The following is a 20227-nucleotide window of genomic DNA, read 5'->3' as shown; positions in this document are numbered from 1 at the left end:
GTGTTTGAGTCCTGTCATAGACTGGATGAATTTCTAAAAGCTTCTTCAATTGGGTGTATTCTCCTGCACCCCATAAGTTATTCCAGTAGGAAAAACATGGAAATCAGCCCTTGAACACATACACTAGTACAGACAATATATGCCGACCGGGCTAGCCAGGTGGGTAAAGTGCCTGCCTGGCAACCCAAAGGTTGTGGGTTCGAATCTCACCTCAGGCTTGGATCAAAGTACTGCAAAAACCTTGGGAGGTGCATTATGGCCACAGAAGCTGATGCGCCAACAACTACAAAAAAAAAAAAAAAAAAAACAGACAATACACAACGGCATAATGTGATTTAAGTCACTGATGTGCCTAAAACCTTACAACAACAGGACAAAATTTAATTTGCTGGTTTTCACAATGAAATTGTACTTAAAATAGTGCCAATTTTGTAGTAAATATTTACCACATTCAATGGAGGCTTCTTGAATTTTTCATAAAACTGAACAGAATTGTTTTTTTTTTTTTTTTGGTTGATGCTCTATAAAGTTGCTTCACGGGTAGTTGAAGCCGATGGCTGAAATTCAAAGGTCTGCTGGATCGGTACATATGGGAAGAAGCAATGCAGAGGTGGTGTTTGTATACGTTTGCAAAAACCTCTTGTTGCTTTGCACTGTATGGATAATTCTTAGCTAAATTGCCAAATGATTTTACTTAAATATTGAAAATTAATTATCCAATAAGAAAACTACTTATTCAAACAAGAGAAGTTTTTTTGAGCTTCAGATAACTTAATGGTTATCTAGTAGTTGTAAAAAATAAAAACTAGTTTTCTATAAAGTAGGTGGATGAAAACCTAGTGCATTAATGCAGTATTAATTTTCAGAACAAAAGTACTTAAGATGTACTGTATATGGAACATTATTTTATATTGATATTCCATACAAAAGTAAAAACAAAAAAGGTGTAGAGGCATTTAGATTTAGAACACTGTTAACTAGTTATATGACTGTGAATTTTCTTGATGTCATTTCTCTTATTGGAGGCACTTGCTTAAACTGTTGTTTTTCAAAAGCACTTGCTTAAACTGTTGTTTTTCCCCAGTGCTTCTAAAACAACAAAAATATTAACTAAACTCCTTGTTAAGTATGACTGATTTATACTCTAAGGGGATGCTTAACATGTACAACCTGCAGTTTCAGTTAGTGCAGAATCTGTACATTACCCAACAAGTTCAATTGCACATGCAGTTTAGTGTTAATATGTGGATTGACATTGTAGGAGACTACTTTATCAGACTTTATGAATTGCCTATTTCAGCACTGAACCATACATTGAACTTTTACATACATTGCCTAGACTGCTGGAGAATCGTTCCATGTCACCATGTTCTTCTAACATGAAACTCTGCCTTGGATGGTAGATCAGACACATGACTATCACATTCTCCACTGTAAACTCAATTTGATATTGGGAGTGTATTGGGATTACAGATAAGATCCTGAGGTGGATTGAGGCTGAAAGGCAGGAAGCAGAAGGTTGTTATAAGTGGTCATATTTAGAGTGGGCCAAGGTTATAAGTGGGATTCCTCGATGTTTGGTGCTATAGCCACTCTTGTTTCTGATCTACTTAAATGATAAAAGGGGATAAAGGGTACAATATTTATATTTGCTAATGGTATAAAGATCAGGTAGTTAATGATCAAGTCAGGCCAGGCTTCTGCAGTGATTTGGACTACTTTGTTTTAATGCTGCCAAATGTGAGGGTTTACATTTTCGAAATAATAACCTAAGAATAATTTATACACCATGTGGAGTAAAGCTGCAGGATCAAACATGAAAGTTATGTTGTAGTGTAAGGATGTGGCTGGGACTGACATACCGTATAAATGACTTACCATTCCTTTGCATCTAAGGATGAAGAGATTATAGTCCCATTGTACAAGTTAATGGTGGAACCAAATTTTTAATAATGCATTTAGGTCTAGAGGTAAAGTGAGTTGTTTGCTGATTGTGTTTCTCACCACAAAGCAAAACCAAGGGCTATTACTATTCCTTACCGTTGAGAAATATAAATGTACAAAATGGGTGCATTTTCTTCCAAAACAATATAGAATTGATTAGGAGCTATATTCTCTTTTTTAAAATGGTCATGGCTATTGAAAATGACTAAATAACTAATAGCTATTTTTTTTATAAAACTGCTGCTTCATTTGTCAATGAGGTTAGACTTTTGGCATAGCAATATCTTCTAATGAGAAGATGATAATATCAATATTTTAACACAACTGGAATTGTCTTTTTTATGAGGTTTGTTTAGAAGGCAGTTCTTAAAGAACAATCTTCAGCAAAAGTGAGAAGCTTATTTTTCTATTTTACAGCTAAACCTTTTGTTTTAATATGTGTATGGTTTACAAATAAAATTTTTCACTCCAGTCTGTATTTTTAAAAGTTAAATGAAAGATCTAATAGAGGACTACTGTAAAATGTACAATTCTGAATCTTGATATCTGTACTGTTTTTTAAATTCTGAATTAAATTTCATTAAAGATAGGTTTTATTAAATTAATAAATTCAGCAGAACATAACTTTTAAAAGTTTCATGTATATTTTACATTTATGCTGATGAAACTGTTATGAGGAAGAAAAGTTGTTGCTTTTCTGGTTTTTCCATGGAATTTCTCTGAATTTAGAAATGGGTAGAAACTTTATTAAATCTTTCACAAATGTAATAAATTTATAAAATTTTAAAAATCTTAATGTAATTAAAATCCAGCATCTTCTCTGTTAATTTAAAAGGTGATATATTTGAAAATTATTACAGGTTGCTGAAATGTTGTGCGCAACAGGTTTTATGTCCCATATAACATTATTGATCTCCAACACATATGTTTCTGGTAAAGGCCAGGCAGCCTGCACTGTTTGGGTAATGTTAATTTTTTTTATATAAATTTTTTCAGTTTCATTTAAATATTATGTATGTATCATAACCTAGAATTTGTTTTATCTTTACTAATTACATAGTAAAAGTTTATTATTTTTATTATTATGAAGCAGCAATAGCTTAAAAAGTGCAAATATTAAAGAGTGAATTAACATATTGACTTGAAGTGATTGTTAGTCTGAAAGCATCTTGAACATTGGGTAAGTTAAAAAATTCTACTTCTCTCTCTCTCTATTTTGTACAGGGAAATGTCAAGGTCACTACAAGTTGGGAAGACATTTATGAACTTCAGTTACGTCTGGTGGCAACACTTTTGCAGTCACAGAAACATTTTTTCTTAAAAGATGCAATTGATTTTGTTGGTGTCCATATGGAAAAGATGCAGTCGGTTAGTGAAAATTTATGTTACATTATATAACATGGTAATATTCTAGTTAACTCTAATTTCTCATAAATTATAGAATTTAGAATTAATTTTATATTTGCATTGCTTTCAATATTTGTGTTTAAATTGATCATTGTGATTTGAAAATTGTGTGCATCTCTGTTTATTTAGCATCTTTGAGGATGCTGTGAGCTATGCCCGTGGCTTGATAGTAGGCTTTTGGCAGCTATCACTAAGGACCTTAGTCCATTCAAATAATAGCTGCCAAATGAAAAAGTTTGTATTTTTGCTGAATTGAATTCGTTATTTTGATATTTGAGTATTTGTATTAATTTTGTTCTTAGCTTGAAATTTGGTTTCTTAGTATTGGAAAAAATCCTCGAACATTGGGGTTAAACAAAATATTAAAATAATATTATCTCAACCAACAGCTGATAAAAATAAAAGGTTTATTGAAACAAAAATATGTAACCAGAAATTTAAAAATATACTGGATTAAAAATAAAATTAAAACAAATTAATTAAAGACATTACAATACAATGTTAGATTAAAAACATAAAATCAAGCAAAATGGGCAAGTAACTTTTGAGGCAAAGAGCATCTTTATAAACTTAGTGAAGCCTATGACAGCAGTTCAACTAAATACAGAAAGTTAGCCTTGTGCATGCATAAGAAACCCAGCTGCGAGCTGCACTTGGTGACAAAAAGAAAAGAAAATAAAGAAGGGAGGGAAGGAATAATGGAAGAGGACATTAACTGCTATACTCAGCATTATTGTTGTGACATACATTAGGCAAGTTGTTAGGTCACCACCTCTCATCGTGTTGTAAAATGACAGATGGCCTCCATTATGATTGATGGTGGAACCTGCCACAGCTATATGGAGGGCCACGGCTATAGACATAGCCAAGTGGTTAGGAGCGCGAATGCAGTAGCACATGCTCCTTGAGTGGGGTGGGGTTCAAGCCTGTGACTGCTAAATATGATTAACACTTGTATTGATTGATTTATTGTAAACTCCACTGCCTGGGTGGTCATGCTGGAGTATAAACAAGAACATGTTTTTTTTTTTATTTTATGGGATTATAGTTGAAATGCTGCTCATACCAGTAATGCTCAGAGATGGCTCAGCTGCCAAAATCAGCATGCTGAATAGCCCTCATGCTCATTAATATGATGATCACCTAATCTGATATACAACATTTGCTGTATGCAAAAGTGGATTATACATTGGTTTTGGTTTCTTAAACTTTTATCTTTCAGAGCCTGCGGCATGTAAGAACAGTACCAAATACAGATAACATACAACAAGCTATGATAACTTGTTCAGTTGTGTATCAGATGTCTGTTTATCAAAGAATGTGGATGCTGGAGCATGCTTCCTCACTCAGAATACTACTGGTAAGTTTTTTACTGAAATAGATATTTACAATTTAATCCACACTTATGTTCTGTATATATATTACATTTCTCAAATCTAAGCTGATCATGAATGTAATATATGTATTATTATCTAACAGTAATAATTCATTTTTTGTTTAGATTTTATTTTATTTATAAGATAAACTAAGAGGAAAAAAACAACATAATTGAAATGAAAATATAGTATATATGTAATTATCACAAACTAGTAAAAGAAGAAATATAGTCTTAATATTAAAAGAAACATAAAAACAAATTAACTTTTAATTAACTTTTCAGTAAATTAATGTAATATAAAGAAAGAATCCAATTTTGTTTGTACAGTTTTGTCTTAGCATCAGACATTAGTAATAGTTGTTTTGTTATTAATATTACTGCAGCACAATGCATTACCTTTTATGTTTAACACTATGATTAAAGAGGCCTGTGCGCTCTGCATTCGAATTACTGTGGCACAGAGCGAAACGGAGACAGAATAAATTATGACAAGTTTAATAATAGGAAAATACATACATATATTAGATTAGATACATACAAAAAAGCTTTCCGTTGTTTTCGTCAGCCTTCCTCAGTCAAACTGACAGTTAAGAGTGGAACATGAGGGCATGTACTGCCAATCATGTACATGAACTGTGTGATTAATTGTTGGATGTTGAAGCCTGTGGCTGTGATGCATGTGGACGCTGCCAGCATTTGTCATTAGTCAGATTGTTGTTTCGATGATAGGGTGGACCCGACATTATCGAAACAACAATTCTGAATTATTAGTAGTTACTAACTACTAATCATTTAAAATAATTGTGTGTATGTGCATGTAATAGGTGCAACAATACATGTAACAGAAGAACTGGATAAGTTAATTTATACTTTAGTATGGCCTTTGATACACCTTGTGATAAGGCAATGGTCAGGCATGCCTTGAGTACTGTTTACAGGTCTGGAGGCCTTCTTTTAGGAATGGTGTAGAGTTGCTTGAGTGTGTACAGAGAAGGACAACAAGATTGGTGATGGGAACAAAGGGATTCTCTTACCAAGAAAAGCTTAAGTTCTGCAAATTGCAGCATTTGGAGACTAGGCACCTGCGAGGTGATCTGATTGAAGTATATAAGACCTAGAATGGGTTGAGTAGCTCAATTCTGATGAGATTCTTCCTCTTGCTCAGATTACGAACCTGAGCGGGTATAAATTCAAATTGAGGAAAGACAGTTGTAGAATGTATGTGCGGAAAAATGCCTTTAGCCAGCGGATAGTTGATTGCTGGAACAAACTTCCATCTGTCATTGTGGAAGTTGATAGCATAAATAAATTCAAGGAGGAACTGGACAAAGGTTTAGAGGGAATGGATGTGTGAAATGTCTTCTTTTTTTTTTTTGGCTGATGCTACATAAGCTCATACTCTTGCTTTCTTGCATCATATGCTTCCACTACTACTATAACAATGAAGATCAATGCTATGAAACAAGGATGTTCTTTTCCTTTTCTTATTTTTCCTTACCTTATTTATAAAATACACTTATAAGCATTTTCAGTTTAATGCTTTATAGTCACATAGAGTATTAGCAGTTATATGTAATCATTCTGTATAATTTATAATTCATTTAGACCATATTTCAAAAATTATATTTAGGTTTTCTTTCAAAGGGTATTGTGAGGCTTTAAGTTGTATTTTGTGGGTGATATTTGAATTATATATTTGAGTTTGTGTGTGTGTGAGAGAGAGAATGTATTCAATTAATAGAATTCATTACTTGAAATTATTTTGAAATTTCTATTTTATATGCTGATGTGTAACTATTATATACCTTGTAGAAAGGCGTGTGTGATACTTGCCATGCAGCTGTGGCCTACCTCATCAGACCAAGTTTCATGTTGCATGTGTTTGAGGTATGTTCTGGGTTTATTCTATTTGTTGTTATTGTTTTCAAAACAGTATCCAGAAATAGAAAATATTAATGAAAATTTTACTCATTAATTAAACTTTTTATATGAATTTTTTAGCACATGAAAGTAAGTCCTATTCCTGGGAAAATCTCTCCTCTTTTTCCAACTGAGCAAGAGACTAACAGGCTCAGAAGGTTGTCGTCTGTCGAAGATGTTATTACACCCACACCAGAGCTTGCAGTTGTTCAAAACAGGTACACTTTTACATTTTTCCAAATGCATTTCCTAAAGATATTTTAGAACAATTCAGGACATAACAAAAAAAGAGTAAGCTGAAGTGTATTATATATAAGTTAACTAAAATTAAATTAAGTAAATAATTAATTATAATATATATAAATTATAAGTATCTCTAAGTTAATGAAAGGAATTTATACTTATTCTTTTAATAAGCAAAACTTCATTAAGCAAAACCTATTTGTACTATGTGTATTTTACTGTTACATCCACTGTTACTCCACTGTTTTGCTAGAAAGTTAATTTTCTCACATATTAATTTACTTTCTTACATGAATGTTTGAAATAATTTTGAGTTACAAAGAAGCACAGATTTCATATGATCTCAATGTATTTCATTTCCATTTGTTTGTAGCTTAATGGAATTACTGGCAGTGGCACTTACAACCCTCAGAATGTTTACCCCAGGTCTCTATGATCTGTTTTCAGATCAAGTAAGTTTATTAATTAACGGAACTTCACTTTTAATGATATAAACCTTGTAACAACAATTTCCAGTCTATTTTTATAAAATCTCCATGAATTATTTTTTAAGAACATGCATGAGTAATGATATAAAAATCAAATACAGTAAGTCCTCGTATGTGATTAATTCGTTCCAAGGATTTCCACGCAAGTTGAAAAACCGCGTAAGTCAAATAGTGCTTAAATGTGATCTATTTTTAATTGTATATTCATTTGAAAGGAAAATTCAAGCAAATCAACTTCTGTTTATGAAAACTTTGTGGAAATAAAACTTTATTCAATATCCTATCGAGTACATACTCATACATAAATATAAAAACGTATCTAATTTAGCTGAAAATACCCATTCTATACTAATTGTTTAATATGTTCTCAGACTCTGGAGATTTTGATGGTGTCTTGAAGTGCTTGTTCAATGATGTCTGCACTGTAGCTCTTTTTTTCTCATCGTAAATCACTTAGTAGCATGCAATTGCATCATGCACCTCTCCAATCACTTTTTCAAACCGTTTGGTGTCTGTATCCTAAGCTTTTAAGCCAGCTAGTCCTTCGTTGATCATTTTAAAGCATTTTGCCATTTCCTTAGTATCAAATCTGGTTTAACTTCTTGTATGCCCTCCGAAACCTCATCTTCATTTTTATAGTCATCAAGCTTCCATTAAATCTTCATTGCTTAATTCCTTTCTATGACTTTGCAACAATTCAATAGTCATTTTTCTCTAAATTTAATTCCAATGTTTTGGTCATTTCCACAAGCTCTCTAATTACATCTTCGTTTTCTTCACTTCCCGAAGCATCTTGAACAAACTGGGGGGTGAATTTCTTCCAGACGGCATTCATAGTTGATACTGTAATTTCACTCCAGGCAGCATCGATGTTTTTAACAGTTTTGTAAATGTTGAATTCTTTCCAGAACTGCTTCAATGATCTGGCATTCTGTCCTTCAGTGGCTCTTACTGCCTTCTAAATTGTGCTGCCCTTCAGTGGCTCTTACTTCTGTCCTTCAGTGGCTCTTACTGCCTTCTAAATGTTCATAGATAATACTTTTTGAATGTCTGTATTACACCCTGATCCATGGGTTGAATGAGGGAAGTTGTATTTGCAGGCAAAAATATAACTTATGTTTTCATGATAGTCACACATAGTTGTTGGGTGACCAAGTGCATTATCAACCAGCAGTAATATCTTAAATGGTAGGTTGTTTTCTTGGCAATATTTTTTTTTAACTTCTTGCATAAAATGATGAAGAAACCAGTCCCGAAAAATTTCTTGTTGCCCATGCTTTTTGATTGGACTCCCACACAACAGGTAGCTATGCCTTTGAAATGAAGGCCCTTGGATTTTCGCTCAAAATAATAAACTTTTTTTGCAATCTCCAGCAGAATTTCCATCAAAAAGAAGGGTTAATCTGTCCTTTGATACCTTAATTCCTGGCATAGTTTTTTCTTCTTGCAATATGTAAAAACGATCTGGCAGTTTTTTCCAATATAAACAATCTCATCTACATTAAAGACCTGTTGTGGTAGGTAATCCTCGTTTTTGATGATTTCTGCCAGTCTTGGCAAACTCCATAGCTGCTACTATGTCTGCACTAGCAGTTCCACCTGTAACTTTGATGTTGTGTGGTTTAGCATGGCCCCTCAATCTTTGAAACCATCTGTGGCTTGCAATGAATGTTACACTTTAGTTCTTCAAAAAGACTAGGCTTTTTCTTGTGACTTATTGACATTCTTTGTTTCATGTCTTCTATCCAGATCATCAACAGGCGCCTCCGTAGCCAGGTGGGAAGGAGCAGCAGTGCGTAGCACACACTTCTTGATTAGACCGGGTTCGAGCCCGTCACCACCAAATACAGAGGATGCGGAAAGGTCAGGAAATGACCACCGCATATCCCCGGAGCAATGTGGCCTTAGTTGCTAATGCTCCTAAAAACCAAATAACAACAACAGATCATCAACAATTTTTCCATTTCGTCTATTAATAAGCCTCTTCTTTTGGATATAATCGTAGATTGCATTGGCAAAGAACTTTTTACGTGCTGCATAATCTGAACTTTAATATCTTTTATAATGGGTCTAACAGTCGATTCATTCGTAAACATGTGCAATATCCAAAAATTTCTTGCCGTTTTCATGTTGTTTAATGATTTCAACTTTAGTCTCCATGGTTATAATGCGCCTCTTCTTATCACTATGATTACTAATCTCACCATTTTTTCATTTTTTCTTTTTGCAGACATATTTAGGGTTTATATATTTATTTTGTTTACAAGTATAAGCTCACAAGATACAACTTACACTAAAGTGGTTAAGGTGAAAACAAAGAGCCGATGCCACTATCAATTCACATTAGCAGACACTAATGCAATCTATTATGTTTAAAGTGGTGCTTAATGGTGGATGCCATGGCCAGTCATAAGTAGAAGTAGCACAACCAAGTATCTACGAATCCGCGTAAGTCGAGGACATACTGTACTTCTGTATGTTATTAAAAATTTACATTATTATTTCAGATTTCTGTTTAACCTGGAAATGGACTTTCAGTTTCAGCATAATGTAAACATTTCTTGTACGATGTGTCTTCTATAGAAATTAGATATGCTTTGTTTTATGTTTAATTATTGTACAAAATGTTTATTGTCCTGATTATTATTATTATTATTATTGATTTAAAATAATTTATCTCAATTATTATTATTTATCTGTTTAATTATTTATTTAACAGGCTAATCATCCACAGAACACACGCAGTTTACAGACATAATATATATGGTATATTATGTCTGTCACTGATTTGCCTAAAAAGTCCTAAAATTACAAATTAAGCATTCTGGAAAATAATCCTCAGTAGCTGTATCATTGTCGGAATTTTATACAGTTCTTTCATTCAGGCAGAAATTGATAGTTAATCATTTCAGATCAGTGACTGATGGATGAGCAGTGCATCCACCATTTGATCTGAATTGAGGTCCACAGATTGTGTTTTCTCTCTCTTGTGATTCTTCACTTTGTGAATATACAATTTGGGCACAATGGATTTCATGGTGAACAGTGTGGTATTATTGTTACTTGATTCACTTGGATGGCAAGTGTAAAAGGGACAATAGAATACAATGAATTATTTATAGAAAGGACTTAAATATAAATTTATATTTATATAAATTTATAAAGGACTTAAACTTAAATTTATAGAAAGGACTTAAATATTTCTTGCTAAAAAAAACTTAATGAATAAATTCATACTGTAGTTTATTCTAAATGTACTGAATAGTTAATTCATGCTAATTTATATCTATTATTATTCAGGGAGTTGATATTGATCAGTGGCAGCCCCTCTTGCATATCAGTTTCATTAGCACACCAGCAGTTGATCATGAAGCACCCCTCAGCTTTGGCTCAATTTTATCTTGCATAAACATGTGTTTGAGGTCACTTACAAGGGTAAGTAGAACAAAATTCACAGTAATGTGGTTGATGTTTATAGAATTTTATTTTTAGCAATGGTCTATAGAGAGAGCATTCACTTATTTCTTCTTGATTATAAACATAGCTTAATGGTTGTTATGACACTAGGTCTTGTGTATAGCTGAACATTAAGAATCTTTCCTTTCTTTTATGTGTTTAAATGTTTATACATTAGCAATAACTATGTAACTATGGTGAAATCTGATTACAGAGTGAAACAAAAATTTCGCCATAAAAATTATTTCTAGGTGCTGGAAACTTTCCTCTTTAATTATTCTCATTAAGTATACCCATTAAATCTCATTTGAACAAAAATAATTTAAAAAAAATTCTTTATAATGAATTATTTTTGAAGTTGACAAAATGTGTATAAGAAAATCACTAAAAGATTAGTGCTGGAAATAAATACTCCATTACCTTCTTTTTGCTGATTATGTCCAAAACTGTTTACCCACAACATTCTGTCAAGTGCCCCAGTTGCAAATATGGTTACAAAGAAGGAATAAACAGTTTTAGCTTGAAGGGAAAAAAAAAAAATGTTTTACTCGCAGCTCCTTATTTAACTTAGGGGGGGGAAAAAAACAAAAAAACAGGGTGCAAGGTCAGAGCTGTAAGGCTGATGAGGAACACATTTGACAATAATGCTGGCTAAGTATGCGTTGACAGTATGAGCAATGTGAGGTCTCGCATTGTCTTGATGCAGCATCCACTCACCTAATGCATGCAGTTATGGTTGTTTATGATGAATGTGATCCCGCAAAGTGTGTGGTACAGTTCTGTAGTAAGGTCTTGTAACAGTCATAGTGATGTGGCACATGCTGGTAAACCATTCTTTGAATGTCAAAAAAAGAGGTGACCATAACTTTTCTTGCAGAAGCCATGACTTTTGCTTTTTTTGGTTTTGACAATGACATATACTTCCAAACAGCTTTGTTGCTTACTCTCTGGAGCAAAAAAGATGAAGCTGTGTCTAATCAGCCATTATTACCTTGTGCAAAACCCTACCATCTTCAGTAACCATCTATTGCAGCTGCTGACAAACCTCCATGTGAACCTGTTATTCAGGTGTGAGTAGTCTTGGAGCCCAATATGCTCAAATATGTCATATGCAAAAGATCGTGGAGAGTACTGTGCATGCTTCCTAATTATATTCTCAACATCTCTGCCAATTGCCTTACTGTTATATGAGAATATATTCTCATGATTACAGAAGCAGTGTTTATGTTTTCTGTGCAGTGGTTGGATCTCCAGGACTGCCAATTTTTTTTTGTGATTGAATCACATCCATCATTAAACATTCTAAACCACCTGAGAGCTGTACTATATGGAAGCATAGATTTACCATAAGCTCCTTTTAATATTTCATACACTTCAGTTGATGTTTTATTGGGACAGAAACAAAATTTGAGAGCAGCATATTGTTCATCATGTGTCACGTCCATTGTTACATAAGCAAAACTGAGCAGGTATAAACTTGACTGACTGCCAAGGTTACACCATGTGCACGAGTCGATTTTTTTTTTATGTAAACCCCAAACACGAGAGGTATTAGAACCTATAATACTTAGTACCGTGCTTGGGTTGGAGGTTGAGAAGACGAAAGAAGATATTTGTTGATATTGGACTTGAACTTCTGTAGACTGTAATTTTCAGGAAATATGTATGAAGGAAGGTTGTTCCAGAAAACGGCAGTTGAATGAATAAATGAGGAAGATGAAAATTTGGTTCTGTGAGTTTAAAGTTGGACAGTAAATGGATGTTGGCTGGAGGCAGCACGTGTTCAGAGTGTTTTGAAAGAGAGATCAGGAATTATAGAAGCCAATTCAGAAAAACGGTGCCCATGGAAATATCTGTAGAAGAGGCATGCAGCAGAAACAGTACATCTATGAGACAGCGAGTGGAGAAACAGCTGTTTGGAAGAAAAGTAATACCGAGAGCGAAAGACAAAACCAAGTTTTTTAGATGCAGAGGAAGCAATATTTGTAATGTGCTTGTGCCAAGAGAGATTAGAAGTCAGGGTAATCCCCAAAAGAGATATATCATTTAGCCTAGAAATCGGAGTGTCACCAAAGATAAGCATAGAAGCAGAAGAATCCTTTTTGTGAGATATAAGACAAGACTGAGTTTTAGAAGGATTGAAGTCAACTAAGTTGTCTTTGCCCCACTGAAGAATTTCCTGGAGATTGGCATTTAAGGAATTGGTAGAAGATTTTCGAGAAGTTGAAGCTGATTGAGCAGGGCAAGGTTTCTCAAAATGGAATGTGCTATCATCGCCAAAACTATGGATAGGATTTCCAGTCAATGGAAGAAGGTCATTAATATACAAGAGGAAAAGAGTGGGGTAAGAACTGAACCTTGGGGGACACCGGCATTAGTGGAGAAGTTAGAAGACAGAGCCATCTACCATCACCCTCAGTGAGGGATCAGAGAGAAAACTGGATAACCAATTACAAAAAACAGTTGGCAAACCATAAGATGGAAGCTTGTTTAGAAAACCTTTATGCCAAACACGATCGAAAGCCTTTGAGATGTCAAGAGCAACTGCTTGTGTTTCACCGAACTTTTTCATTGAATTAGTCCATAAATGGGTAACATAAGCCAAAATATCACCAGTGGATCAACACTGACGGAATCCATACTGGCGATCGTTGATCAGACGGAAGGTTTCTAGGTAGTTTAAAATTTGGCGGTTAATTGATTTCTCCATTACTTTAGAAAGAGTAGAAGTAATTGCAATGGGAAGATTTGTATGTAATTGGATGGGAGGGATTTGTCACCCTTTTTAGGAACTGGCTGGATATGAGCAAATTTCCAAGCAGAAGGAAAAATACCTTTGGAATAAGAAAGTGAAAAAAGGCAGCAAAGAATAGGAGTAAGTTCAGAAGCACAGATTTTGAGAACAAGTGGAGAAATACTATTGGGACCTAGAGCTTTCTTAGCATGAAGATTCATCAAAATCCTTTTGACGGAAGACCACAGGAGGCATTGAATGGAGTGTGTTGGGAATGGTGGGAAGTGTTTTACCAAGATCATTAATACACTAGTTGGAGGAAAAATGAAATGTTAGCAGGTCAGCTTTATTCTAGGCTGAAGTGACAACAGAACCATCTGGTTTGGACCGAGGTGGGAGCAGAGATGGATAAAAGTTGTCGCCAATAGCTTTGGCAAGAGACCAGAATGCTCGGCTACCATTAGGGCAAGAAGCAAGTTTTCTACTCTTAGCCTGTTCAAACTCTAGTTTGGACTGATTAATAAATGCTTTATAATTGTTGCGAGCTTTGGTGTAGGCAGAAAATGAATCTGAAGAATTAGAAACAAGCCAATTATGATATGCAACATTCTTCTCTTGAACAGCCTTAGCACATTTATTGGGAAACCAAGGTTTAGATAAAGGACGAGATTTTAAAGTGGAGTGTGGGATAAAGGATTCCATTCCTGCAAGAATAATTTCACTGACACAATCTGAGCAAACGTTGACATCAGAAGTTTTGAAACAGTAATCCGACCAAGGAAAAGAAGAAAAGAAATCTCGCAGGTCATCTCATTTTCCATTCTTGTAATGCCAAACAATACGAGGTTGGAAATAGCCATGAGATAAAGGCTCCATTGGAGAAGAGACAATCACCAAGTTGTGATCTGAGGTGCCTAAAGGACCTCTCACTTCGACCGTGTATTTAGAAGGGTTGTTTGTGAGAAAAAGATCAAGCGTGTTGGCTGTATGGTTAGGATTGTCCGGTATTCTAGTAGGTAAATGAATAATCTGTGCAAGGTCTTTAGTAATAGCAAAAGCCTCAGCATCTCGACCAGCTGAGTCGGTGTGACTAGAAAAAGGAAGCCAGCTGGAGTTGTGAACATTAAAATCACAAAGGAAAATTACCTCACCATTAGGAAAGTTGGACTGGAGAAAGTGAAGTTGCAAAGAGAGGAAGTCAAAGAGCTCCAAGTGATTAGTGGAGTTGGGAGAACGATAGGGACAACAGATGAATTTGACACAATGAGGTAGAGAGATTTTAAGATTTAAAGGACCTCTCACTTCGACCATGTACTTTGAAGGGTTGTTTGTGAGAAAAAGATCAAGCGTGTTGGCTGTATGGTTAGGATTGCCAGTATTCTAGTGGGTAAATGAACAATCTGTGCAAGGTCATTAGTAATTGCAAAAGCCTCAGCATCTCGACCAGCTGGGTCGATGTGACTAGAAAACGGAAGCCAGCTGGAGTTGTGAACATTAAAATCACCACGGAAAATTACCTCACCAATCGGAAAGTTGGACTAGAGAAAGTCAAGTTGCAAAGAGAGGAAGTCAAAGAGCTCTAACTGATTAATGGAGTTGGGAGTATGGTAGAGACAACAGATGAATTTGACACAATGAGGTAGAGAGATTTAGAGAAGATCGTAAAGAGGAGATTCCAAATTACCAAGTCCCTGACAGGGAATATCGGAACGGACATATGCACAAGTACCACTTTGAGGCGAAAGGAATCGTACAGTGAATAATTTGGGCAACTGAGATGAGCAGTAGTTGCATCAACTGATAACTGAGATTCTGTCAAAAAAGGTACATGGGGTTTGGCAGACTGCCAGTGGAAATGGAAGTCGTTGAGATTAGAATTGAGACCACATGTATTTGTGAAATGAATTAGGAAGTTCTTGGGTGGTTTAAATCTTTTTGCAGATAAGCTTGGTCTATTAGTTTGACAATTCATGGTGTATTCAATAGTAAGAAAAAGTGGGTGGGACATGCTGTATGAAGTAATGAAATTTTTGGATATGGCGTACACGTGGTAAGAATTAGATAGTATGAATCAGAGCTGTGATACTCAATATGTTCTACGTTGATAATAATATTTGTAAGATAATAAGAGGAGTTTACCTCAATATAGTACGCAGAACACTTCCGTATGATACCCTCCAGAAATTAAAACGGAAAAATCGACAATTTTCCGGTACATTAGAGTAAAATATAAATAATTAAATAATCAATTTAACACAATTCAAATAAATTTAAAACAATTAAAAATCAAATTAACGCAATTAAAAGAATCTAACGAAAACATTCAAAACAATTTTCCTTCCTGAAGCTGATAACGCTTTTCGACCGTATGTCACGATCACAGGAATGAAAATTACTGAATCGGGTTAAACCTGAAACTTAAATAGCAATTATTTGTCTTCGCGCATGCACGTAAAGGTCCACGCATCGGAGATCAAATATGGCCGCCGAACATTAACAGAATTCTCGTGTAATTTAATTTCAACGGTTTCTGCAATTAATAGTCACATATAATTACGTTGAACGTTAAGTATTTTGGCCTTGTTAAATAAAAAAGTATGTTTTTCGTTAATGGCATGAAAGGCTAATTCTGACGCTGCTGAACGAGATGCACGAACTGAGGCTTCATGTTGATTTACACAAATATTAAGAGAAAATCGCGTCGAACCTTGGTAAGATGAGTTGCAATCACCGCAAGAAATGTTGTATACCAGATCATTGCCGACCGCGCTAGCCGAGTGGGTAAAGTACCTACCCGGCAACCCAAAGGTCGCGGGTTCGATTCCCGCCTCGGGCTTGGATCAAAGTACTGCAAAAACCTTGGGAGGTGCAATATGGCCACAGAAGCCGATGCGCCAACAACTACCAAAAAAAAAAAAAAAAAAAAAAAATACCAGATCATTAATTTGTGTTGTGAACGCGGAAAGAACCGAGTGATTGTTCAGTATAATGTGTAACTTCCTTATTGGCCTAGCTACAATTTTAAATTCGGTATCTTTAAAGAATCTGTTAAGCTGTTTGTGCCACTGTTCAACATATGGGACAGAAATAAAGTATTTTTTGATATTACTATTGTTGATTGGTGTAGTATTTTGTATTCTATCCTTAGCCTGTACCCTAATTCGGTTTATTGTGGTAATGGAATAACCCCTGTTTAAGAATCTGCTAGTTAATATTTGTATTTCTGAGTCCAAAGCAGATTCCGTCGTTGAATATTTATAGGCATTTAGAAATTGATTAAAGATAATCGATCTTTTGTAGGTGAACGGGTGATAGCTATTATAATGTAGAAGCATACCGGTGTTTGTAGGTTTTCGATAGATGCTAAATTGTATTTTATTCGAGTCCCGGGTAAGCGTGAAATTTAGAAAGTTTAATGACTTTGTATCCGTATCCTCCCTTTCCAATGTAAATTTGAGTCTAGAATGAATATTATTAAACAAATGTAAAATGTCTTGGATAGTACTACTATCGGTAATAACTAGAACATCATCTATATACCTCCCATAGTATGTGATACAGGGTTGAAAAGGTGTCAAATGTATATGCTCAATCGTTGAGAGATAGATCTCTGACATTAAGCCACTCAGGCTCAAACCCATTGGTAATCCAAAAATTTGTTTGTACACCTTGTCTCGAAAGGTGATGTAGTTGGCCTCAACTAACAGTTTAATTAAGTGAAAAATTTCCTTAATAGGTAGCTTCGTATAATTAATCGGTGTCGAGTTTTTATTTAACATATCCCAAATAATATCTAATGTGTATTCAACGTTTACATTTGTATATAACGAGGTAACATCTAGTGAGAATAAATTGTCATTGTCGCTGAGTCTGCAGTCTTTAAGATTATTAAATAATGTATCGTAGTTCTTAATCCCAAATTGTATTACCTGTCTAAAAGGTTTTATAATGTTATATACATGTGTGGCTAAGGATGAAAATGCCGAGTTCCTGTAGGAAACAATAGGTCGAATAGGAAATCCAACCTTGTGTAATTTTACCTGACCGAAAAGTGCAGGAATATTGTATGTACGTGGTAAGAATATGCCCAAATCTTTGACATAACGTGGCCTTGACAATGCCCCCTGCATACACACTACTCAGACTCCCTCCAATATCTGGCAGAGTAGAGGTAGCAAGATTATACACTAGATGATCTGGAAGCCTCCTAGAGAGTTACCAATAGGTTCAGTCCAGTGTACTAACTAGCGGCAGGCCTGCGAACACCATTTTAGAGCTGTACCCTTGAAATGTAAGGAAGATTGGATCTCGCCACGATGTTCATCATAACCTCAAAAATCATCAATCATACTGCATGATGGAAGAGATGGGGAAAGCTTGACCGGAACTTAGCTCTAGAGACTAAACATGGGTTCCACCACTTCAAGCCTCCAATAAGCAATGTGGTGGCATTGCACCGGTTGATGAGAGTCATCTACCACCTAGTACTGCCTGGTAACACAGAGGGGCGGCATTCCTCCATGTGGTGTGGGTGCCACACCTTGACCCCTGCTTACGTTGGCTCACACCTGGGTGGTCACCCACCGTGTACTTGAACATGGAGGTTATACCCAGGATTACTAACAGTCCTGCCATCGTGAAGGTGCAAGCAGAGGATTTGGCTGTCACAGACCGTCTGGGCTTCGCCGAAATTGGGTCCACTTCACTTGAGTGTAACCCGAATATCAGTTCCATCAGCGCTTTAGACTCCCAGGAAGCAAGTACAGCTTGTCTGGCATATCTGAGAGAATGTCTGTGACAACCTGAAGGACCAAAGTTGCACAGTTGCTATGTGATGCAGCTTGGTTTGGTCTTAAATTTCACAGCTCATCTAGAAATAGCAAGTAGTATGGTTGTTCGTGAAAAATTACGATCATTCTTTATTGAACAGCCCTCATGCTTTCATACTGTGTTATATTCTTAAAAATTAAATGTTTTTAAAAACCTTTATACAAATTTACTTTTGCACTATGTATTTTCTCTTCATTTTATTTACTTATTAACTTTAAAACTGATAATTAAGAAAAATTGAGTGAAACTTCCTACTTCTGTATATTATTACACTACAGTTTTAATTTATTTTAATAATTAAATTATATTGCACTCTTTGTATTTTGAATATGGGTATTCTAAAATTATTTTGTTCTAAATTACTTTTAGAACAAATTTTGAACAATGAAAGGTTTCATGGTCTTCTACAGAAATTTGTTTTAATGTGTTTGTCTATAATAGCATCCCTTTTGATGCAAAATCTTGTTTTTAATGGATGGAACTCTCTCCGTCTTCTTTAAATTAATGGTCATTTTGGTTTTTTCCCCTTGGAGAAACCATTAATTCTTGAAAGGCAATTTGGCAGTTGAATGTATTTGCTGTTTTCTAATTTAATTTCACAATACAGATTTTAGAATTGAATTAGTACTTTGATTCATATCCTTTGTAATAGTTGTCCTACTTTTGATATTGTTTATTTTATAGAATGAACGTGCTCCTTCTCCAGGAAGAGTACCTCAGCTTGAAGGATTATTACCACCTGAAAGGTAAAGATAGCTCTTTTGTATTTTTACATTCCCTGTCATTTAGTTTCTAAATTTCTACTCTCACTTTATTAAGTGTTCCATGCTTTATACAAAAGTAATTACAAATGGCAAGCAAGTTAGAGTAAATTTATTATTCTTATACAGGCATTTGCTCCTCTACACGCTAGAGACTAGTCTGGCATTACTTTTATCACAAGCCGTTTTGGTTCTTCTCCATCCTAATCTTACTGCCTGGGATAAACAGTTAGTCCGGAGGGAATTAGGAGCTGAAATGGTAAGTGATCTGTGTCCTTTTCTTCAATAGTGCAATTCTAAGACCCTCCATTCTTTTCCCCCAATCATTCAAACAAGTTCTAATTAATAATACCTTAGGTTTTAAAATATCAGTTTAAAATTATAATGTTTACCCACTGCTAACAAATTGAGCTTAAAATTTAATAGAAAGTTAAGTTAATATAATCATTAACGTAAATTTGCTTTTTGTTAACTTTTTTTTTTTTTTTTAAATTGTAATTAGGCACTTTGACAACAGTTAGAGCAATTGTTTTCTCATACAAAAATTGAAATTTCAGCCAAAAATATATCAACACATTCAAATGCACAAATTTTTGACTGTGATCCTAATGCGTTCCTAGAAAAGTTAATGTTAATTACTCAATGGACAACTATCACTCAACTATCAATGGACACTGCTCATCGTGGACTAATGTTATTAGTGGAATCCCTCAGGGTTCAGTGTTGGGTCCAGTGTTGTTGTTTTCTGTATTTATAAATGATATTCATGATTCTATATCAAGCTTAATCTCCAAGTTTGCAAATGATACGAAGGTTGGCAGGGTTGTTAAGGACACAAATGACAGTACGCTGCTGCAACAGGATCTAGAAAAGTTGAGCAGATGGGCTGAGAGGTGCCAAATGAAGTTTAACATTGACAAATGTAAAGTACTACATATGGGAAGCAGTAACCCCAGAGTAACGTATCAACTCTGTGGTACTACACTGACAGTAGTAGAGAACGAAAAGGACCTGGGGGTAATTGTGCAGGCAGATATGAAGTTCTCTGAGCAGTGCAGACAGTCTG

General features: G+C 34.9%; 1 protein-coding gene across 1 annotated transcript in view; it reads left to right on the top strand.

Moving 5' to 3' along the window:
- Window positions 1-20227, top strand: part of Nup188 (nuclear pore complex protein Nup188) — a 171137-nt gene that overhangs the window by 144349 nt on the left and 6561 nt on the right. The window contains exons 41-49 of the mRNA XM_090375487.1: window positions 2805-2906; window positions 3169-3312; window positions 4574-4711; window positions 6542-6616; window positions 6731-6867; window positions 7266-7344; window positions 10681-10815; window positions 19085-19146; window positions 19291-19420. Of these exons, the coding sequence (XP_090231613.1) occupies window positions 2805-2906; window positions 3169-3312; window positions 4574-4711; window positions 6542-6616; window positions 6731-6867; window positions 7266-7344; window positions 10681-10815; window positions 19085-19146; window positions 19291-19420 (1002 nt within the window). The remainder of the gene's footprint in view (window positions 1-2804; window positions 2907-3168; window positions 3313-4573; window positions 4712-6541; window positions 6617-6730; window positions 6868-7265; window positions 7345-10680; window positions 10816-19084; window positions 19147-19290; window positions 19421-20227) is intronic.

The sequence above is a fragment of the Mastigoproctus giganteus genome, chromosome 6 (assembly GCF_048544385.1).
Source record: "Mastigoproctus giganteus isolate SK-2022 chromosome 6, ASM4854438v1, whole genome shotgun sequence".
Taxonomy (NCBI): domain Eukaryota; kingdom Metazoa; phylum Arthropoda; class Arachnida; order Uropygi; family Thelyphonidae; genus Mastigoproctus; species Mastigoproctus giganteus.
This window is presented reverse-complemented; position numbering and strand designations above follow the sequence as displayed.